The sequence below is a fragment of the Ptychodera flava genome, chromosome 15 (genome assembly GCF_041260155.1).
Source record: "Ptychodera flava strain L36383 chromosome 15, AS_Pfla_20210202, whole genome shotgun sequence".
Classification (NCBI taxonomy): Eukaryota; Metazoa; Hemichordata; class Enteropneusta; family Ptychoderidae; genus Ptychodera; species Ptychodera flava.
Genome location: NC_091942.1, coordinates 35,350,311 through 35,373,339, shown reverse-complemented (window position 1 = coordinate 35,373,339; position 23,029 = coordinate 35,350,311). Strand labels below are relative to the sequence as shown.

The 23,029-nt window shown below is 36.8% G+C and overlaps 2 protein-coding genes across 6 annotated transcripts in view; one reads left to right on the top strand and one right to left on the bottom strand.

Moving 5' to 3' along the window:
• The window catches only part of LOC139152012 (regulatory-associated protein of mTOR-like), a 42,260-nt gene extending 24,301 nt beyond the window's left edge, over window positions 1–17,959 (top strand). For 2 of the 5 annotated variants that reach the window (XM_070725094.1, XM_070725093.1), the window contains exons 12-32: window positions 385–495; window positions 922–996; window positions 1,224–1,289; window positions 1,899–2,090; window positions 3,093–3,233; window positions 4,020–4,149; window positions 4,475–4,588; window positions 7,215–7,486; window positions 8,001–8,101; window positions 8,490–8,673; window positions 9,224–9,325; window positions 9,769–9,877; window positions 10,140–10,254; window positions 11,941–12,065; window positions 12,628–12,735; window positions 13,213–13,319; window positions 13,991–14,121; window positions 14,322–14,408; window positions 15,047–15,163; window positions 15,423–15,552; window positions 16,214–17,959. In XM_070725094.1, coding sequence (XP_070581195.1) covers window positions 385–495; window positions 922–996; window positions 1,224–1,289; window positions 1,899–2,090; window positions 3,093–3,233; window positions 4,020–4,149; window positions 4,475–4,588; window positions 7,215–7,486; window positions 8,001–8,101; window positions 8,490–8,673; window positions 9,224–9,325; window positions 9,769–9,877; window positions 10,140–10,254; window positions 11,941–12,065; window positions 12,628–12,735; window positions 13,213–13,319; window positions 13,991–14,121; window positions 14,322–14,408; window positions 15,047–15,163; window positions 15,423–15,552; window positions 16,214–16,279 — 2,583 coding nt within the window. In that variant the 3' untranslated portion in view covers window positions 16,280–17,959. The remainder of the gene's footprint in view (window positions 1–384; window positions 496–921; window positions 997–1,223; window positions 1,290–1,898; window positions 2,091–3,092; window positions 3,234–4,019; window positions 4,150–4,474; window positions 4,589–7,214; window positions 7,487–8,000; window positions 8,102–8,489; window positions 8,674–9,223; window positions 9,326–9,768; window positions 9,878–10,139; window positions 10,255–11,940; window positions 12,066–12,627; window positions 12,736–13,212; window positions 13,320–13,990; window positions 14,122–14,321; window positions 14,409–15,046; window positions 15,164–15,422; window positions 15,553–16,213) is intronic. The other 3 variants (XM_070725097.1, XM_070725096.1, XM_070725095.1) reach the window with 2 other exon arrangements.
• Window positions 17,960–20,270: 2,311 nt separating this feature from the next.
• LOC139152015 (rRNA methyltransferase 2, mitochondrial-like) lies at window positions 20,271–23,022 on the bottom strand. Its single transcript, XM_070725099.1, has 3 exons — window positions 22,475–23,022; window positions 22,125–22,278; window positions 20,271–21,463 (listed from the first exon to the last, which is right to left on the bottom strand). Exons 1-3 carry the CDS (start codon window positions 22,640–22,642, stop codon window positions 21,039–21,041), a joined length of 747 nt encoding a protein of 248 aa, XP_070581200.1. The 5' UTR covers window positions 22,643–23,022; the 3' UTR covers window positions 20,271–21,038.
• Window positions 23,023–23,029: the final 7 nt, after the last annotated feature.

The following is a 23,029-nucleotide window of genomic DNA, read 5'->3' as shown; positions in this document are numbered from 1 at the left end:
TGCTATTTTGTCTTACAGCATACATTGTGTGTATCAGGGCTTCTGAAATTCTCTATCAGCTGTACTTAAAATTTGATTTTCATCACAAATTAAATATTTGATTTTCATTGCAAATTGAAAATTTGAATCACTGAAGCTTAAAATATGACACTTTTAAAGAACATTTGTCTTACTTTGTAAAGCTTGAAACAATTGGGTGCATGTGTGTATAATGTGTTATGTCTATTCAGAAATGAGTGCCATGGATATTTTTGAAAGCATCACTGCTTATCTGATTGGTTGTATAACATCTCTATGATTTCTGACATTCATTTTGTACCAACTTATGCTCTGTGTGTGTACAGAAACATGCAAGTAAATAATTGTACATTTATTGGATTGTAGGCACTGTCAGTAGGTATATTCCCATATGTCTTGAAGCTACTTCAGAGTTCAGCCAGAGAACTCAGGCCATTGTTGGTGTTTATATGGGCCAAGATACTTGCTGTGGACAGTGTAAGTGCTTGCTATTAGAGCAAAAGATATAATAAGCTTTCATATGCACAATAAGCACATACCTTAACATTAGTGTGTGGTGAGCAGAAAAAGTGTTTGCAGTTGAAATCTTAGAATGGAGACAATGAAAGAAATATGTACAAAAGTAAATTATTTTTTGCCCGTGAGTGTGGTCCCCAAGTCATATCATGTTTTGCTGTGTACACAAAGCGTCTGAATTTTTTTTAAATAGTTGGCAAGTTACCATGGATAGGTGGCCAAGTGAAGGGGAGGGGTTTACACAAGGTCTAAAACCCTTTATGGATGAGAGAAGAACTTGATAGATAACGGTGGCAAAAATTGTGAATAGTCAATTATTACAATGTCCATGTAAAAGATTAACATAGATGATGATGTATTTACCAGATGATATTTTTGCCTCTTCAGTCTTGCCAAGCTGATCTGGTGAAAGACAATGGTCATAAATACTTCCTGTCTGTGTTAGCTGATCCATACATGCCAGTGAGTACTCATTCTTGGTTAGAAATTGAAATGTACGGTTACGGTACTTTGTGGTGTTAATTGGGAATAATTTGGATAGTTCATGGTAATGCAAACTATTTTTATAATATTCAAGAGGAATTATGAGAAATGTGTCACACTAAAATTTAGTGTTTATACTTGAAAAAGACGTGCTGTTACATGGCTATAAGCTCTGATAAAGGTGTCTACACTCTATTGTTTTGCAGGCTGAACACAGAACAATGGCTGGGTTTGTACTTGCAATGATAGTTCACAATTATCCAAATGGACAGGTAAGATTTTAAGATATGTTTTCTGAGCTTGAATTACTTTTGTCCATTGGTAACTCTGTCACCATGTAATATTCTGTAGCTGTTCCCTGTTGATATTCACATGTAGGTGACTAGAGTACTGTTATTTAATTCTATGTGAACATCAAATCTAAACAGTAAACTTTGAAAATATTGTTGTGATAGAGGTATATTAATGACATTGTACCTTTCTTTTGACGTGAAATTTGTTCCCTCTATAACACATGAAAATCAGTTATTGACAGGCCAATTAATTGGTTAGTTGTTGTCCAAAATTTGTCAGTTTGTCATTGACAAGGTAAGGACAGTTTCAAACTGTTTGCAAAAGAAGAATAACTTTTGACATGGGAGAGCTACATCTTTTTGGGCACTGAAGGTACTTCATGAGTGTTTGAATAACCCCATCTGGCAAATATTGTTCCCACTTCTATAGGAGTGATTTCCATGTGTATGTATTTATTAGTGTAACCTGTAATTTCAACCTATTTCATATGTACACATTATATTCTTTGTGAAGAGCCATGGTAGTAATATCTGAGGACAAGACCAACCGAATGCAGTAACCATAATAGTTTTAATTTGCCTTCACAGGAAGCGTGTTTACAAGGCAACATGATTGCAATCTGCCTTGATCAGTTGTCAGACTCGCATCATCTGTTGAGGCAATGGTTGGCATTGTGTCTAGCTAGGATATGGACAAACTTTGATGCAGCTAGGTGGTGTGGTGTCAGAGACAGTGCACATGAAAAACTCTATGTCCTGCTATCAGATCACTTACCAGAGGTGAGTCAAAATATTGTACATCAGCATTGCAAATTATGACAGAAATAATGTTGTTTTGTCAAACTTTGTACCTGAAAGTACTTTACAATTATTACCTGTTCCAGGGTTTATGAAAATTTTAATGTTTTCAAAAATCGGTCAAAAAATGTCTAAGTGAATAAATAAATAAATGCTGACTGGTATTACGCTGATTTGCAACATTTGCATATCATTATGACTAGACTCTAGCACAGTCTCTCATTGGCTACACAGTATATCATTATGACTAGACTCTCACACAGTCTCTCATTTGCTACACAGTGGAGTCCTCTCCTCAGTGGTTTCTCAGTTAGCTGGCTTAGCCAGTGAGACTTGGTATGCTAAGGATTTGGGGTTGGTCTGGCCTGGCTAGAGCATTTAGGGCACATCAGTCTAGGTAACAGATTTGAATCTTTGCAGTGTGAACCAGGGGCTGTAGGGAGTCTTCACGGACTTGCTGGCATAGGGTCATAAGTACTTCATCATAAACCCTGTGAACTTTGAGAAATAGCTAGTTTATATTACTCCAGCTGAATAGTCCTGATAGATTATCTCGGTGCATACCAAATGTTAATGAGTATAAGTATGAAAATGAAAGTATACTCCCCCATGACATGATTTCCATCCATGATGTCAGATGCCACTTTGTGACAGTGGTAAATTATAGAGATTGTGTAAACATTGAATCTAGACTTTTCCATACAGTGTATCTGTCGGTCAAACTGGAATATTTCTAATGCCAAAACAGTGAGACATGACATGAATTTCCTGATGATCCTGAATGATGCCAGTATTGTCTGTCATTAGAATGGGTCATTGTACTTCCATCCATGTGAGTACCGGTACATAATATTGAACTCTAGATGGCGACACTTCTACTGCAATGTTCCTGTTTTTCCTGTGATTAGAACAGTCCTCTGTATTCCCATCCATATGAGAGCATAATATTGAATCCTAGAGGGGGACAAATTTGCTTCATTTCAGGTCAGAGCAGCAGCAGTGTTGGCCCTTGGTACATTTATTGGTAACTGTACAGAAAGGACAGACCATGCCAACAACATAGACCACAATGTGGGGTTGACGCTCCTAAATGTCACTCTTGATGGGAGTCCAATCGTCAGAAAGGTAAGAAAATACTGCAGGCTTTCATGTGCATTTTAGTGGACAGATACATACATAGCAAAATTTATTGCCATGAAACTAACATTAATGATCATACACATGTATTAAGTGATCATTTGTGGTGTTTCTTGCAAATTTGTTCATACTGGCTCACAAGAATGAATGTACTACTGATCAGATGATTAATTTAACTGTTCTTGTAAGTTATATTTACTTTAAGGTATGTACCGCGGTAGTATGTGCATAGAAATGGAGAGGCTGAAGTTTCCCTCAAACTTCCAGTAAGTGCACTTGAAACCCTCCCTTTTGAAACAGAAAACAAAAACTCCAGAGGTCATTGTGCAGATGTGATCATTTGTGGTATTTTTGCAGAGAGACAAGTTTCCTTTGATAGACCAATATTTGAAATTCAAAATCGCTGCCATCCCCATCGTAACTCTATGGAGTACAAATGAAATTTCGATTTTCTCAAAAATAAGTAGGTTAAAAACTTTATTGCTCCATGAATTTCAAAATGAGTCCCCACGTGTGTTTGACTGAAATGTATGTGTGAAAGTTGAGAGTCTGATGTCTCCAACGCACATTCTACATCAGTGAAATCATTTGAGAATTTGTGTTAAGTTGTTTTCACTGATTGTGAAATATGCTTTCATATCCCTTACATCAGACAATATTTTGACTGAGTATTTGGAAATGCAAAGACCAATATATTGATAATTTGAATGTTAGAATGAAAGACTTACTCTCCCAAGACTCATGGGACTTTGTCTGTGTGTATTATGCAAACAGGAATTGGCTGTAGCATTGCATGAATTTGTATGTCAATTTGAAAGCCATTTTGTAATGATATCTATGCAATGGATGGAAGATGAACAGAAAAGACAGCAAGATACACACAGCCCAGATGGTTTTTACGTAGGTATGTAGACGTCAAGTATTCCTACCTCACAAATTTTTGTTCTGTACACATAATTGTCGACTTTGATATATTACTACAGATCAGACTCATGGGTTTTTAAAGATGGCCATATTTGCATGGAAAAAATTTTCATTGTGGCTATTCTATACCACTGTCTACTTTTTATGTCATCATACCCTTCAATGTAACCAACGCACTCCCTTGTCTCTGTGAAATTCCTCAACTGTACTGTCAGTCTTCTTATACCCTCAATTCTCTCTCATTATTGTGTGATGACAAAGTGTTTGGATTTATGTTGTGCTAACATTTCTCTGCCATCTTTGAGATGGTGATATAGGTTATCATCATGGTGGTGGAAGTCGAAGAGCTTCGTCGGCGTCTCTGCGTCGTGTCAACTCCACATTACCCATTAGCCATAGCAGTAGTAACCTACTCAATGGTGAGAGTAAAATCTTGGTCTTAAAATCCCTAACCCTAGGTTGATGTCAACTGATCACTCAACAAGCGTGTTCTGTCAAGGTTTTATCTGTGTGTCAAAAAGATGACGTCACAAACTATCAGTACTTAAATCAAGGAATTATCATAGATATCATTATGTACAGTGAGTTACAACAGGCTCTCCGTACAGCTCACACAAGTTTCAAATTTTGTTTTCCAGCAGAAAGTGTAGTTGGGAAGACATCACAACTAAGATAAAAATGCAAGTTTGTTGTTTATGCAGCTATAAAACATTCAGAAAACCAGAAAAGGAAATTTTTCAAAAGTTACTTTCCTCTTTTAATTTGACCTATCTTTTCTGAACATTTTGTTTCAATGCAAAAATTCAGAAACCAGCCAACAACCATATAAATTATTCATGCTTGTTGACTGTTCCTTAGGCATCTATGTAGCGCCCTCAAACCTGGCTAGTTCTATCTGTTGATCTCTATCGTTTCCTGGCTTTGAATTGCATACTGTTGCATACTGCACAGTTTGTGTGTATGCTTGTCTGCTTGTATAAAGCATATTCTTTATAGAATTTGCATGAATTTGATTCCTTGGCACTCTTGTCAAAGATTCGACATCTTTTCACAGTAGAAAGATTCCTGTGTCACAAAATACAGACTTTTGTTTCTTTACCTGTAGTATTTCAAATAAAGTTTTCCAATCTAAAGATGTTGTAGAGATTATCCCACATCTCTGGAATTTAAATTTGTTGGGTTCATCTTCTGAAGCATGTTCTCCATACATTATTTAATTGGGGCGTTTATCGATTTCTCTTTATTGACAGATTTGTAACTGTCATCGAAACTCCACAATTTTGAACCCAGCAAATTCCTTCCAGTCGAAGTGAAGGATTCATTTGTACTGTACCTAGATAACCCTCCAACCCTCACCTGATGTAGGTTGTAGAACACAGCTACAGTATGCTGCAAGTTTTGTACTAACATAACCTGTTCACCCGCCTTATAGATACTAATCATCCTAGAGTTTCTCTTTGTCTTTTTACCCAAACAGTTTGCTGCTGCATTTCACATGCTTTGTTTCAACGCAGATTATCACCCTGCAAACTATAACTCTTTCTCTCATAGAAGTTTCATTCCAGCTAGTAGTTTTGATTGTGGGTTTCTGTTCTTTTCTCTTCTGTTCCTTTGTAGATGATCATCAGCCAGGGCTTAATAATGAATGTTTGAAAAGTCACATGCCTAAGTTTGTACTGACCGTTCTTGGGGCTTTCAGCTTGCTCTTCTGCCAGGGCGGGCAGAGTCTCAAAGTAGAGCTCCCTATGGGCAGTACCAATGATTTCCTTGCCGATAGTCTTGCTGGTGATTTTTTTACAAGCCCTGTGTTAGATGCATTCTCTCTCTCTCATGGTGTTTGGTTCTTTTGTTTTGTCTCACCTGTTTGTGCTGTATTAACTAACAACTCTAGTGCAGTAACGTTGCCTTGACGACTGTCGCCTTCTCTTCCTTGTTGTCATGGTTTGTATCATCTCTCTGCATCAGCTGTAGAGTTTGCTCTTTTATCACTGTAGAGTTCATCTCTCGTCATTATGAAATCAATTTGGGATTGTAATAGAATTGAAAAGTATCTGATGAAAGACTTTGAACATCATCGCCAAAATATTTGCTGTAAAAAAATCTGTGACCTTGCTATTACAGGTTGGTGGCAAAGGTGTATTTGAAAGATGTTTTCTGTGTTCCAAATATCTGTTGATTCTTAGATATTTATTCATCATCAAGAGATGTTGTGCACAAACCGAAACAGAGATAGTTACTACTGCATAAAACAGTTTGAGCAATCTTTGATAAGTTTGTACAGAATTCTTAACGCCTTATGACCAGCTATTTGTGTGTAGATGGAAAGTATAGGAAGATATAAACAATTCATCTGACAAAAAATATTGAAGTTGAACAGCCATAAGTTCCATCTCCCCCATCCCCCTACTCCCACCCCATCAAAACGATGCCTTGTAGCTCTGTTTATTTGAAATTTCTTTAGCACTTCTTAAAAATAACATACTTCACAACGAAATTTGCCATATTTGTAACCATGCAAGCGTTAGAAATGCTACAAGCGTGAATGGTATGATGCTTGGCAAAGATTGGTACATATTTTAAAATAAACACTAGAGAGCATGTTGTTTTATATTAAATTTACTCACAGTTTACTATGAAGTTTGTTGTTTTTGACATGTGGATGCTTGCATCAATGCACACATTTTCCCCTGTCTTGTGGTCTGTTCAGGCATGTAACACTTTGAAATTTCTCTGTGTCTTTGACATTTTGTATGAATAATCATTGTCCACATTTTGACAGAAATGTTCTTAAGAATAAACTTCTCACTAGCTCTGATGATAAATCTGGCCATTCAGAAATAGTTTCTTCTGTTTTGAAACAAAGTTAACCACAGTAAAATAAGGCTTGCTTATCAAGTTCTAAATACAAACTGCCTTAGCTTGAATTATTTATGAATAAACAGTTGTCTTGCTGCACTTGATAGAGATTTAGAATGTCTTACCCATTTATTTCAAGTTGATATCGTGCCATTGACCCTACAGTTCATCATGGACTCTATGTTTCAGGTCCCTTGTCACCACTAGGCAGTGGTAGTTCAGCTGGTAGTCACAGCAGCAGTGGTGGTAGCGGTGACTTGCTGCTTCCACAAGCTCCAGTGCTGTTTTCACCAGATAAAATAAGACGGGTACCATCAGGGGCTTCCCTCACATCACTCTGGGCACCGTCCTATGGTAACGTCTATGCACAAGTCTGGAAGGGCATCCTGCAGCTTGCAAATGACCCCCATCCAGAGGTCAGGGATCTGGCTGTCAAAATAGTTGGTGCAATAAATCTAAAGGTTTGTTAAACACCTTGGAAAACTTATTTTTTTACCTAGGCACATTTGCATTCAAACTTTAATCAAAGAATTTAAGCGATAACAATGCAATCATTGTGAAAGAGAGTACAAAACTGTGAAAATGAATCAACTACATCAATTTTATGAGATGTGCATTGGTACATAAATTCAAAGCTTTCCTCATTTATTCATAAGTATACCTAGTAGTTGTAAGTTTGGGTCAATATCTGCATATTTTGATATTGCATGGTCTATATCACATCACATGATAAACTGTTTATGAACTTGTAGTGTATAAGGACCATCATAATGAGAATCCAGTACTTAAGAAATCATTGTATTCACTCAGTAATTGATTATATCATTCATAATAATACGTCTTTTTAGGTTTCATTTTACACAAGTCCTTGCCAAGTTATGAAGGTAAAGGTTTCTATCAACAGAAAATATTAACTGATAATTACCATCATAACTCTCACAAAAACCATACACGCTCAACTTTCTCACATTTCAGGCTTCAATAACTGCTAAGCCACAGAGGGTGAAAGAAAGTAGAAAAATATATTCTGCTCCAAGTAGTCCTACAAATCGACAACTTGGCAGTGCATACCTCGAGTAAGAATCCCTCTCTTCTCTTTTTTTTTTGTTTTGAAGTATTCTTTAATGTCAAAACATGGGCATATATGACCAAGGATAGCCCAAAAAACCTGAATATTGTATTTGGCATTTCCTAATTTGGCTATTGTCTTTTCCAAATGTCAGAGTCTCTAAAAATATTCCATTCCACTGTATTAACATACAGAGCAAAACCATTGTCACCGTTTGAAGGCTGTAGTACTTTAAGGCCATTTTTTCCAATATTTGGACAAAGAAAACAAGTGGTTTATTGAAAATACTTTTTAGGTATTTGTGTGTGAAAAGCAGATTTTTTTTAATTCACCTATTGTGGTCAATTTTGACAAGTATAATATTGTTCCCTTTTTCTTGCCATGTATATTTTCAGTGATTCTCCTCCCAATGATAAAATGGCCATTCCGCATGAGATAGCCAGACCTGTAGCCCTAAAGCCTGGTGAACAGCCACCACCGGCAAGACCTCAGAACCCAGCACCTATAGGAGCACAATTCCCAACACACTCACATCAGTTTCAGAGATCACGGAAACTGTTTGATAAAGGCCCTAGTGTGGTGAGTGCAATGCTTGGGGTGAATATTTCCAAATGTCAAACCAAGTAGACGTGCCACCGAACTCCTACTTGAAACAGAACTGCTTTCTTGATTAGCCCACAAAATTTTTAAAACGTCATAGTGCATAGGCTTAGAACAAATCATGCATTATAGTTATCATAATATGTAAGCAACTGATCATTATCATTTAAGTAGAGCTCAAGTTCACCTTTCAATACTATGCATGGTACGTTTAATGACATTGAAGTCAGATTATCACATTAAAAAGATATTTGACAATATATTAAAGCTGACAATTGTATAGACCTACAAAATAAATGTTCTATCTTTCACTATGTTATTGCAATTTTCCATGCATGTGCAGCAGGACGCAAGCACAAGTGACTTTAGGCTGTCAAAAACTGCATCGTGAAATAATTGTTCCAACAATACTCAGCATGGTTGTCTTTTACTGCAGTAAAATAAAAGTTCAATCCTTTTATACCAAGCTGCAGTAATGTTGAAAGAAACTTTCTCAATGTGAGATGGTCTTTTTTTGTGAATTTGACAGACTTACGAAGAAGCAGAGGAAGCGTTATCAACCAAGAGGATTGTGATAGAAACTGAGTTTGCTCAGTGGAGTTGTAAATACTTTGCACAATCAGTGATGAAGGTAAACTCACAGACATCTATCATCTTTCGCCTTTTATGGTCTAGATATTTCCCGAGTTGGCTGCATTTAATATGTGTATATTTCAAGGGTGATGAATTTCTGGTAAATGAGTTGAATAGACCAGCAAAAAGTATACAGATACAATATACTGCAGTAGTGAAGAGACAATTTGATGTACCTGTGTATCAAAAGAGTTTTACCATATTTTACCATCAGATTAATTATTTCACTCATCCCTTGCTAGTTGTGCCTTAGCACTGTGGCTTTACAAACTTTGAGGTGAAACTAAAGTGTCGTCCTAAATCACTGACCCATTTATAAAGAACCTACAATTTACATTCTTGAGCATTCAACAAAAAAAGTTTGACTTTTCCTGGCCACTGTCAATTCAGCCTTTTATCACTGATAATACAAATACTTGATTGTTTGAACTTTTCCCTCAGATGCCGGAGGAAATTGACCCAGAGAGTACTCTGCACCATGAGAGAGAATGGAGGTTTATCAGGAATACTAGGATGAGGAAAGAAGTAAAGGAACAACAAAAGAAAGCATGTAGGTTTCAGTTTTTTTCATTGAAGTGTGTGTGTGTGTGTGTGTGTCTGTTTCTGTCTGTATGTCTCGCTGTCTGTCTGACTGTTACCACAAATAATTAAACCTCCACATAGTCTAGTGCATCAAACACATTCCAGTAGAACATAGCAGTGAATAGTTGATATTTATTGTATGTTGATTTAGCCGGAAACATTACCGGTACTATTTTAGTGTCAAAGAAATATGTTAATTGAAATTATCTTTTTTTGTTTCATACTTTCAGCATTCAACAGGCTTGATGACCAAATATTTATTAATAAAAACCAAAGTGTTCCCGTTGCAGTCAGGTTCAATGCCTATGAACCACACCTGGTGGTTGCTGACAGGGAAGGCATTAGGTGAGTACAAATGTGTAATTCCATGGGGGAGGCAGCATTTCTTGATTATGAAGAAGTACACATTCAAACAAATATCTGTGACACATTCCTTTCTAGTGTATACTTGAATGTTCTAAGATAGAATATAAGGTGAGTATTGAACATGTATATTGTATCTTCTCACACTTATGTACATTGTGTGAGGACAGACCTTTCCTGGACCTTGTCGTACAGTTAGCAGTGTTCGTTACTAGTTTCACATTTCTATTTGATAGAATACCGTACTCGTCCGAGTATAAGCCCCGGTTCGGCAACACTAAACAGCTGTTAAAACTAGGGGAGGGGCTTATACTCGAGCAACCCCATGTTATCTGGCATGGGCGCTTAATTTATGCTAATTTTATGCACGATTTTTTTCAACACCACTCGATCTTTCTATCGCTTTCAAAATCGACTTACACATCCAAAGAAATTGATTGTACAATCTCTGAATAAAGAAGTGACATTTTGGTGAAATTTCAGCGTCGAAAAAAAAACCCAAACTTGAAACAAAGACGTCATGTATGCTGCTGATCAACAGTAATGTGAACAGGCATGCATTGCCCACACGGAAAGGCAACTCAATATTCCAATATCAAACTGTCTACATCTTGTGAAAACAACAACATAGCAGTGAAAATTGTAATAGTCACCGTGAAAAGTCTTCACAAATGAAAGGATAATTGCTTCAAACAAAAGAAACTGCATGTTTCAATATACAATGCAAGATCCGAGGTACATGAATATTCCACATTGATTAAGGGTCATTAGCATAGAATTTCAATACCGAAACAATGCTCATTAATGTAATCTGCATATTTGAATATCATTATACCTCGCATCTTGCACTAATAGTGTTTCAAGCATGAAAACATCGTGGCCGTGAATGAAATAAACAATGGCGGACGTGAGTGAGACTATTCTATTTAAGCGACGGGGGTGAGTTAGGGTCAAAGAATCAAGATAGTACTGGAAAAACGTGTCATTTTCCTTACGATATTGTCAAGGGAACTCCAGTTTCCCATTGTTTAAACATCTTTTAATGGTTTCTTTATTATCTAAAATTAATTTTACCAAGTTAAATGACCAAATATACTCTCCTAACCTTTCTGTATTTGAGTTACACTAGGGTAGGGGCTTATACACGGATGTAATGCATTTTCTAAAATCCTCTAAAATCAGTAGGGGGGCTTATACACGAGCAGGGGCTTATACTCGGATGAGTACGGTACTATGGATTCTTGGGAGAATTGATGATCACAAATTTGCTGCATTAACAATAAAGCAAATCAAGACATATCATTAGAGGCAGCAGTTGACACCGTGTTTTAAAATGTGACTTTTTCTGAGGATTGCTGTCGCCAACTGACATGATGGATAATAGTAGGGTTTTAGCACACAGTAGTAAGTTCAACTCATGTTGTGAGCAGCAACCACGCTCATGCCTAATGCAACAGGAATGTGCAATTCCAACTGTTGTAGACATGGTGATGTCAGTTGCATCATAAATTCAGAAAGTCCCATATAGGATGACTGTTTATTCATTTCCAAACAATACAGTTGCGGACAACAAACTTGATCAGATGGATGTGAGCTGCATTATCTACAGATGCTGCGGCAGTTTTGATTTCACATGATTAATTTGCATATTGGTCCTTGACATTTCAGTACGTGGAACTGGGAGCAGGGTGCGAGGTTGAATTATTTTTACAATGGGAATGTCAAGCCAAACAAGATCACATCCATGGATTTCATGAACTCACATGACATGTCACTGCTTCTGACTGGATCAGGTAGGATTCTTGAATAGGTCATTGTTATATGATGACAAATGATAGAAATCTGAGCTGTGGCAATCTTCTAACAAGAGGGAAGATAAATCTGAAAATTTGTCAGCGGATTCTTAAAACACATTCCATGTTCAGTGTACAGATCCACGGAATATTACACTTGCACCAATACATGTATGGTTTTACTCTGTAGTTAACCATTGATAGGAGCAACTGTTTCTATTGATCAAAGAATGCTCATACTGATTTGTCTGGTGCGTTGGAATAGGGATAAAGACACAAGAAGGGACAACATTTGAAGACTGTCAAGTAACTTCAAAATGTCCCTCATGAGACACCTGTTTGATATCCTTTTGTTTTCTATAAAGTCTCTGTGACACATCCCTTTATAAAGTGTTTTCCTATGAAAAAGAATGTTTGTTTGTTGGATTGCTATTATTCAAAGCATGATGCTTTGCCACAGAGTAGAAATTTTCACATTACGCTGTTTATTTTGAAGCTTATTGTCCTTTCACACAATCAATGGAGTACCTCTATGCCAGATTGTCTGTTTCTTTGCATTCAGATGATGGTGCTGTGAGAATCTGGAGAAACTATTCTGGGGAGAATGGTAAACCTGTAGAGTTAGTGACTGCATGGCAGGCACTCACTGATATGCTGCCATCAACGAGAGGTAAGAGTAAACAAATCAATATTATCTCAATCAATAGCCGGCAAAGATAATTAGATGGATAAGAATAGTTTTGTAGCAGGTTTTCTTATAAAACGGAAAAAGAAAATTCACAGATACAGTACAATATGCCTTTTGGTACAACTTTTCTGACACTCAGCTTTTCACAATACTCTTCTGGTCTCTGCTTTTTTGACTCACATGAAGCCAGTCGAATAATTGATTTCAGCGTCTTGCTTTTGCCACAATCAGAAATATAAATATTTCTGCATGGATTAAACAAAGAGCATAGCTAGCATTTGGAATTTCAAAAACATGGTAAATTGTAGGTTAATTTTCCTCTAACCAAAACTGACCATGACCATGGAAGTTCTTGTGGAAAGTTGGAGGAAAAGTTGAAAACTTTCTATCCATTATCTTTACAAAATGTATGACTGGCAAGCCTTTACTAAACTCCTAACATTTTGTTCATGTACACAGGTTCAGGTTTGGTGGTAGACTGGGAACAAGAGTCTGGTATGCTGCTTGCTTCTGGTGATGTCAGGATCATCAGAGTATGGGATACACAGAGAGAAGTGAGACTTCAGGTATGGGATAAAGTATTGCTTTAACCCTTTCACCCCCAGTTCCCTGTATACAGGTCCAACTTTACCTTAGAAAACAATGGATTTGGGACAAACCATGGTGGTGAAAGGGTTAAGTTCTGTAGCATGAGTGTGTGAAGAATTAATTTCAGCATACATGTTGAGAAAATATGAGAAATTATTTAGTATTACAGTTCGTTCTGTGCTCAAAACTTTTTCACACTATCTTGTCATACAACAGTCTGCATGTTACGTTATTTTTAAGGTCAATTTGATAAAGGATAGTGTAAAGCAAAAACATACCAGGCACTAAATATAACTTGTTTGTTAACTGGGAATTACAAAGGCATATGTCTTTACTAGAGAGACTCATGTAATGTTTAATATTTGGCACATATCCTCTTGATGTGGATGTTTTGTTTACTAGATAGTTGAAAGGGGAAGTACCAGAGAAAATAGAAGTGAATTTATCACTGTAAACTCACAGTAAACTGAGCAAAAAAGTTAGAAGTTTCATGCATCAGACAGCCAGGTAGTTTTGTACTGGTAGTTACTTGTTACAAATATTTGACTCACAACAGTTCATGCTCAGAAAACGTTTTTGAGTGCCAAAACAGTCATTTTTACTTTCAGTTCATATTTGATGTGGTCTTCCCTCTCTATTTTCTCAACAGGATATTCCGACAGGAGCTGATAGTTGTGTAACTAGTTTAGCCTGTGATTCTGTTGGAAGATCACTTCTAATAGCAGGATGTGGAGATGGGTCTGTCAGATTGTATGACAGAAGACTTGCTCCTCAGGAATGGTATGTACTGACTAAACATGGACTTGTTATAGTGAGACTGTGTATGTTCAAACAGCACCACAGGTTTTTGACATTCTGAAGTTCTCCACACTTCGATATGACAACAACTATGTTGACTCTTTCAAATGCATGCGTTGAAAACTTCATCATATCCCACCAGTCAAGTTACTAATTTGTGTTACATTTCTTTTTTTCAACAGTCGAGTGATGACGCTACGAGAGCATCAAGGCTGGGTAGCTAAAGTTCATTTACAGAAAGGTGGTGATGGCAATATTATCAGTGCTAGGTAAGTTTGAATTGCCTTAAAAGGATGTGGTCTGTATGGATGTTGATATATGATATCATCAATATAATGGTATGGATCAAACAGAAGAAATAGAATATGATAGAAAGAGATCAACATTATTCATGCAGTGTACCATACAGCATGAAGGACATCAAAAAGTCCCTCAACTCTGTCAACTTTCCACCAGGCTCTATGAAGCAAAAGTCTAGACCAGTGTGCCTTTCACATTCAGAAGCATTACAACTGGGAAAGTCAAAAGTACCTGGAAAATTAATGCTTAATGCCATGTAATCCTGTCTGGTCTTTCATTTATGCTCTGTGAAAATCACAATTTCAATCAAGGTGTAACTCTTAGCAAACAAGATTCACTTTGCTTCCTTGCAGTTAAATCAGGCTTCTATTCTTCATATGTAACTTCCTCCACCTAAATATTTTACATTTGTCTGCTGTCTCTTACAAGATTCAATGAATCACTGATAACCTATGCTATCTGTAGCATTTACCCTGTTACAGTAGAAGAAGCACCAAATATTGATTCAGAAATGTGTAAAATGTTCTTGTACTTGAACACAGTACTGACCAGTTTATGTAGTAAGTTCTGCCTGTTAAGCATATCTTCCCTTTGTTTTCCTTGACAGTGTGGCAGGCGATGTTAGGTTTTGGGATCCTAGATTTACAGAATCTGTCAACACAATCAGCACAATTCAGAGTCTCATGGCGTTAGAAGTTCATGAACAGGCCGAAGTTTTAGCATGGTAGTACAGACATTCAACAAGGTGGCTTTGATTCAAAATCTCCCTTGTGCATTATGCACTTGTGTTAGGCTGTGCAATTCTTTGAAAGTTTTTGAGAAAACATTGGAAAAATACATTTTTTTGTGGAGAATTAAGGGAGATTGGTGATATCTGTAATGACATAAAACCTCAATCCTTTGTGATATTTTTGGAAGAAAGACTTACATTATTTGAAATGACAACGTATTAAATGAGGCATTTGTTACTGGTTCACTTTCAGTGGTTCAGCCAATCAACTCATCAGTGTATATAGTTTAGCAGGTGACAATTTAAGTACTATCAAATACCATGATGGGTTCATGGGACAGCGCATAGGACCTATCAGTTGTATGGCCTTCCATCCACACAGGGTAAGATGCAAAGTCTACTGGTACAATAACAATGCTATGAATAGTTCATGATGATAGTTTTGTGACTGTAGAAACCATAGTTCACTTCATTTCTAGAAATCCATGAAAAAAGCTTCTACCAGAATTTGATTATGTTGAATCAACATTACTAACATAACAACTATTGAAAGACTTGCAGAGTGGTCTGCAATGAAAATATTAATTATGAAAAGGTGTTTACAGACAATTTCAAAAGAATTGCTATTTAGTCACCAAAGCTAAGTTTAAAATGAACTCCACAATAACGGGGGACATATCATTGGCCGGCCTTCAAGAAACTGTGATTTAAACAGATTGTTTCTGATGGTGTGTGTGTTATGTCCTTTCCTGTAAGCAGCAAGTTAATAACAACCTCTACTGTCAGTGTCCAAAGGCAATTTCTGATGTCATAGATTGTTACAAATGCAGCTCTATACATGTACAGTTTTTTGTTCCTGTCATTGTATGAGACATTTTTAATCAGTCATTTGTAATGAATGATAACTTTTATCATGAAATCAGCTGTAAAAGTTGCATTGAAGTATAGTTTATAAACTTTGCACTTGGTTTTATCTAACTTGAGAATATGCTGCTAGTCTGCTCAGTTCCTTTAATTAAAATTTTTTTTTTCCCTTTACACTAGGTTTTACTAGGAGCTGGCAGCACAGATGCCATTCTTTCAATATATGCATCTGACAAAAAACGGTAACCAGAAGAAGACGTGATACCAGTCTTTCAAAAATGCAAGCAAACACCTTTGATACAACTAGCAGTCGGACAGAGCAGCGTGTCAAGTTAAACATTGATATAATGTGACTTCTTTCAAAGTCTTCGTTTTCTACAATATTTGAAACAAAACAATACTCTGACAGTACTCAAACAATAATGATCACTCTGAAAGGGACAAATCATTATCTTAACATTCACTGAAATCAACATTTTGTACCGAAGAGCTGCAATTTGAGATTTTTCCTGATCACACGCAACTGCTGCAGTAGAGAGGACAGGCAGGTTTTTATTCGTCTTACAAGATTCAACAGTGAAAGGAAAGAATGCTTGTAGATTACAACATGGTTTTATCATGACATGGACATACCATTCTTCCATAGGGTTCAATTTTTAGTAGGTATGTAGGGTAGTGTCCTCTTGTTTGCAACATTGTACAAGTATCTTCAAAAATGGGAAAATAATACATGAATGTACTGGTTTAATATTGATGGATGACTGTTGACGTTGATAAAGTCTCAAAATATCTAATCAAAGAATCTGTATCTTATTAGTTCCTATACACTGCCCAGTGGTCATTGTCTGTAACTATGCAATGTACACTACATTTGTAAAGGAGAGACTGTTCAAGGAAAATGAAGCTCAAAATTGGGTACAACAGATTGATGGTGGTGTCATGTGAAAGTGGGGTTGGCCTGTGAAAATGTAATACTATACACATATTGACTGATCTTCAAGGTAACAACATACATTGATTTTCCCTGAGGGACTGCATCACTTACGTGCCCCCCCCTCCAATTATACTACCTTTAGGTCAAAGGTCGGGGGAAAGAAACTGTTGTAGGGTAACTCACACACTTTTACCCAAGTATAGGACATACACATCCCATCCATTGTCATTACTCAAAAAAAAAGGAATTTCTCAGCTGTCACACATCTTAGTTGCAGACATCCCCACCGTCTTTGTATTTGTGTTCTAGACTGTGCCTATGTTTAGATGGCACTTTCAAGCTTGTCCAGGTGTTAGTTGTTTGAACTGTTACCCAATCAGTAAACAGTTCCAAAATTTTTAACCAGTAACTGGCTCATTGCATGTATCAGCGTCAAAATGACACATCCCATAGGAGCATAGATTGACAAGTTATGATAATAATGGATGAGGTGTGTTATAAAATAGTTTGTTGACCTTTTCACCAATTTCCTGTATATAGGGCCACACTTGGGGTTGGGCTAAGCCATGATGGTGAACGGGTGAAAACAGAAAGCATGTCGCTTGAGTAGGCAAAGTCATTGTATCTTTTTGAAGACATATTGCAGTCTGTGAATATGTAAGATTACAATCTTAAATTATTGCAGTTCACCTTCTATTGTACTGAAAATGTTAGGGTAGTTCTTCAAGTGTATGAAGCTCCATGACTGTGATGAAAAGAGTGAAAGAATTAAAGTAGTATCTCACTGACTGATATAGGTTCAAGTTCAAATGTGATTTGCCAGATGTGATTGTCATGTTCTAATGCATTTTAAATTATTTATTAAAAATTCAAACATGAGTTCATGGCATCATGAGATGTAGATATTTGTAGATGTGAAATTGGTAATAATACTGCAAGGTTTATGATGAAACAGTTGTCTGTGTGATTTGTCAATAAATAGTCTGAACAGACATTTGCATCTGAAGGTAGTTCATTGTTCAGCTGTATGGTCTGGCTTGTAGGAGTTGAAAGTTCATCATTCAGTGGGCTATTCTGACCCGTGGGGATTGAAAAATTTGTTTGTTATGATCCACACAATAATCCTGATGTATTAGAGGGGAGAGAAAACATTCATGAATATGAAAACTGTTATCTCAGGGTGGCTAATAACTGGCCTCAGATTTTCTCAGTTCACTATTTTACCGTACGCTGTATGGAAAAGCCGAAAGCACTGATGTGGCATTGTGATAACTTTCATGAATATGTGTCAAAAATAATATTATATAGGGCTCAGCCCTTGGTGTCGCGCCGGGGTTATTAAAAATTGGCAATGTTATTTGTATTGATTCATGATAAACTGTAATTGTTACGTCATAAACGTTTATATGACAACTATGCCCAGTTTCCCTCTGATGAAAGCGGTTCACGTACGTACACGACGTCAAACCCTGCAGCAGGGCAGGTATAGATTTTCTGTAGCGTGTAAAAATTTTGGACAAAAATTGGCAATTTTTACAATGATAATAGCCAATTGCGATAAACAAGGGACGTATTATGCAATCATTATCATTGCAATGGTAACCGCACTGCCCACCTTCCACTTGCAAGCTGAAAACTATAGCGTTCCGTCTAAAAACTGGCAATTTTTGAATCTAATTTTTGACACAGGGGGCGCTCTTCTATAATTCAATCCCAGCATTCTTTGCGTATGCCCCCCGTTCATATGCACGACAGTTTTCTCCCATCATCTATATTAACGATATTTTGTATCCAAACAAGGTGCATAATAACATTTACTGGCTAATAAAAGAGGTATTTTTTATAAAAGGCATGTTATATAATAGTATTTTGTTTCGTTTTTGTTTATTTACGAGTACTCAAAAAAAAAAACATGGCGGCGCCCATGAAAGAAGGGTACACTTCCGGTTGCTCGCATAGTATTATGAATAAGCGCATGCGTAGTCAGTCAGCCGCTGGCGCGACTATTAAAAGCTGATTAGTACATATAAATGTTGAGGTTTCTCTGTTGAAAGACAAAAACTAACAAATTGCAATATCTCCTTTTCACAACGGTGCAGTTTTTTTTCATGGGACAAATATTTCTGTCAGGTTTTGTAAAATTTACAGGATAATGATCAGTTTTCTGCATAAACCAAACCCAGCTCTTCGTTCCTGTGTAAAGATGCATGTTTGAATTCTAATGGACTAACAACAAGTCGGTAACATTGCATTTTACCGTTGCATTCTCAACAATCAAAACAAAATGGAAATACATTTACATCATAATCACATTATACAATCAGTGATGGTGGAATCAAATCAATGATGCAATATTTGAGTTCTTGACACTATCACAATTTACCAGATGAAGAACTATAAATCAGAACTTACTTGCCACGAATTCGCCAAAGTTCTCTGCTTTGTACTGGTAGTTCTGTGGTAAACTAGACTGCATCATATCCCACTGTCATTAGTTTGAACTCATACTATGATGTCAGGACTGTACTTGTGTATTGTCGAGTAATTTGTACTAATTTCTCGAAAGATTTCCAGTAATTTTCAAGAGAAAAAGTATTTGGCTATATGACAACCCATTCTAAGACTGTGTACAGAAATGTTGATACATCAAAATTTGCAAGTATTAACAGTTACAACTGATCTGATTTGTAAGTGTGTCTCTGCCATCACAGACCCATCAATAGTGTTGTCTGTGATTCCTTTCAGCCAGATGTAGAAAGTGAATAGGTCTCATTTGTCGCTAACAAAACAGCATTGAAATCTCAAGATGATCATTTCAAATGGAAATACTTGTACTGCTAGTGAACTCATCATCTTTACACAAATTACAGTAAAACATACAATTGTGCTGTAGGATGTCAGAAACTGCATTCAAATTGATGAAAATTTATTGTTTTGATGTATTTAAAACTCCCCTTTCCCATATTTAAGGATGGGGAGTCTGGGGTTGTCGATAATAAAAGCTAATGCACAACCAAAGTAATTACTTCATTTTAGCTGAGACTTGATATTGGTAAATATCTTTGTACACTATTATAGGACTGTGTGCTAAAGATCTGTATTGACTTTCATCAAATTTGCTGCAGTCACACCTAAAACAGTGGAAGTGCATATGTATGCTATAGTGTATTATCCTTGTACCAAGTTTGACAGGAATCGGCTCAGACATGTCTTAGATATCTGCATGGACGGACGGACACACAGACTTTGTCCGTGGAGACTAAAAATGGAATTTAGTGCAAATATGACACTGCACAAAAAGGATGTGTGAAAAAATGAATTTAGATGAAATTTTAATCTGTGCTGGATAGTCCAAGAAGCACATTGGATGAAGTTTTAAGTGATACAGTAGACCAAAATTAATTGAAGGTGAGTGAGTTATCACAATCGTTTTTATTCTGTGACAGTGAGACTGAGAGGGAGAGGTACAAATCACAACCATCTTCTCAACCAGCCAAGATCTCTGACTACAGGAACTTTTGACACGTCCCAGACCGAAAAGAATTTTATGTGACAAAACTTCTGTATCTAATGTAATAGACAATGTAATTATGTATCACAAGCTTTGCATCACCTGTGGTGGTTAACTATGATTAACACATCCGATTGCTCCATTGTAATATTATTAATCCAGGAATAAAATCTGATATTTTGTCAAATCTTACATCGTGAAAGTTTCAGGTCATCTTCAACTTCTCACTATACATCTGTAGAGGTTGCAAAATTTTCCTTAATCAGAGCAGCTCTAAACTTTATATGCACTTTGCCAGGCTAATTACAGCCGTCAAGATTAGCAATGTTGGCTTATCATTGAGGACTGCTCAAATCCAAGCGCAAATATTTCATCACTTTACATACAATGGTGGACATGTAGTGATGCAATTGCAACAAGATGTTCCCAAGTCGATTGTGAATTATCACTGATTTGATTTCTGTATTCTATACTTTCAAGACTTTCTTTAATTCATATGACATTTGTAGTTTATTAACATGCAGCCTTTCTTTCAACAAATTTGTCGATTCAATTTTGATTCAAGGCTTTTTAAAGCCTTTTGCCAGAAAGTACAATTCTGCAGAATCTTTGCGACTGGCGTGTGGTTTTATGATCTTCACTGTCTTGAATGATTGACTCAGATCTTTTCTGAATGCCCCACTCAGTCCACCCTCCCAAAGTTTACACAGGAGTATTCCATTTATCCTGAGTACTTGCTTAGCAAACTCGAACACAGAAGAACAGAGTTCTATGATATTTTCATGGTCCATTGAGTGTATTCCTGTAGCATTTGGAGCCATGTCACTCAATATAACATCTGCAGTTGGTTTCTGCAGAGCCTCTAGGATCATCTTCTGAGTTTTCTCTGATGTAAAGTCCGAATGGTCAAAACTTACAGCGCCATCTAGTGGTTCTATATGCAGTAAGTCTACAGCAATTACTTGCCCTCGTGGTAGGTCATCATCTGAAAAGTACAGAGTATTCAGTTACAGATCCCTTTTTACTACTCTTTGATATAGAAGAAAGGTGCATATTTTCACAGATTGCTTTCTACAGAAGTAAACAAACAGTAACATTTGTACTTATCAGCATCTATAACAAAAAAGGTTAATATCCTGACTTATCTAGCAAAGCTCTTACCAGTGGATGAAAATGGTGATATGTACTGAACCATCACATAATGAAGAGATTTACTGAATGGAGCCTGCTGAATGAGCAGAAACAAGATGTGAAACTGAGAGTTGAAGATTTGGTTGGTAAATTTTATATTTGGATGGGTCAATGCAACGGTGAAACACTCTGTTACCGGCACTTTTTGTGGCATTAAAACACTTCATAAGAACAACAAAACCCAAACACACAAGTCGTACATGACATTTCCACTAGAATGATATGTAAAATTCAGTAAATGGAAAAAATGAAACACAGAACTCAATTTGATGAGAAATGTGTGAGAATAATATAAAATGATACTATTACAAGATAAGCTATTGCAAAAACAGCATGAGGGCATATGGAGCTACTATTGCAACAATTACAGTAGCTATGTGATACTTTGATAAGTGGTTCATTGCTCAGGTGTTTTTACCAAATTTAAAGTAGAATGTTATTAAGTTTTGTTATACCTTTGCCATTGGCATTCACTCTCTCCACGGCAACTTGGGTCCATGAACCTGGAGCAGCTCCACAGTCTATGACTACATCACCAGGCCTCAAAATCTTGTATTTTTCTTCTATTTCTATCAATTTGAATGCACTTCTGGCACGATACTGTTCAAGCTGATAAAAAATAATAAATTTAGTTTGAGAATCATTAAAGCTATATTTATCACTGCCACTCATCATCATCATCATTATCATCATCATCACCATCATCATCTTCACCATCAACAACAACAAATTTTCATAGTCATTACTACAATCAGAGCATTGGGGAAGTTACCTCTTACTGAATATAAAGGAAATCAAGTAATACCTTGGCAATCTTTACGTACGGGTCACTCATCTGTCTTGAAAGCCATTCTTTCGAACTTTGAGACTTGACTTTAACTCTTTTTGGCATTTTCATCAGACAAGAAGCCCTGTGAAACCTGCGAAACTTTAAGAAGCCAATGTCGACAACAAGCCTCTTGCTTGTAATCATCCTCCAAGTCTTCTTACACTGTTTTGTGCTGAATAAAGGGTATCTAAAGCGTCTCCATGGTTATTGTTGGCGTTATCAACATCAGGTTCACTGTCGGAATCACTGTCGGACTCGGAGTGACCTTCGCCGATCCCAACTCGGCTTCTTTCGTTGGTTTTCTCTGCTAACCAAATGGTGAAGGTAAACAGCAGTTGGACGCAGTAAATTGCCACGATCAAATACAAACTGATCTTTACAAAAACCCAAAGCATCGAACAAAAACTGCACAATGTCCTGGGGTTCCCGATACAGAGGAAACTCTCTACATCCTGAATCAGAGCTGAGAGAATGTACAACCTGTCGTTGCTCTGCTGTGCTCCTAGACAATCATATGTTAAGGTCAGGAAA

Excerpts from the sequence above, each read along its gene's own strand:
- LOC139152015 (XM_070725099.1), bottom strand. The coding sequence starts at position 22,642 with ATGATTACAAGCAAGAGGCTTGTTGTCGACATTGGCTTCTTAAAGTTT. Across the intron at positions 22,279-22,474 it reads CGTACGTAAAGATTGCCAAG|CTTGAACAGTATCGTGCCAG; the intron begins GTATTACTTGAT and ends ATTTTTTATCAG. Across the intron at positions 21,464-22,124 it reads AGTGAATGCCAATGGCAAAG|ATGATGACCTACCACGAGGG; the intron begins GTATAACAAAAC and ends TGTACTTTTCAG.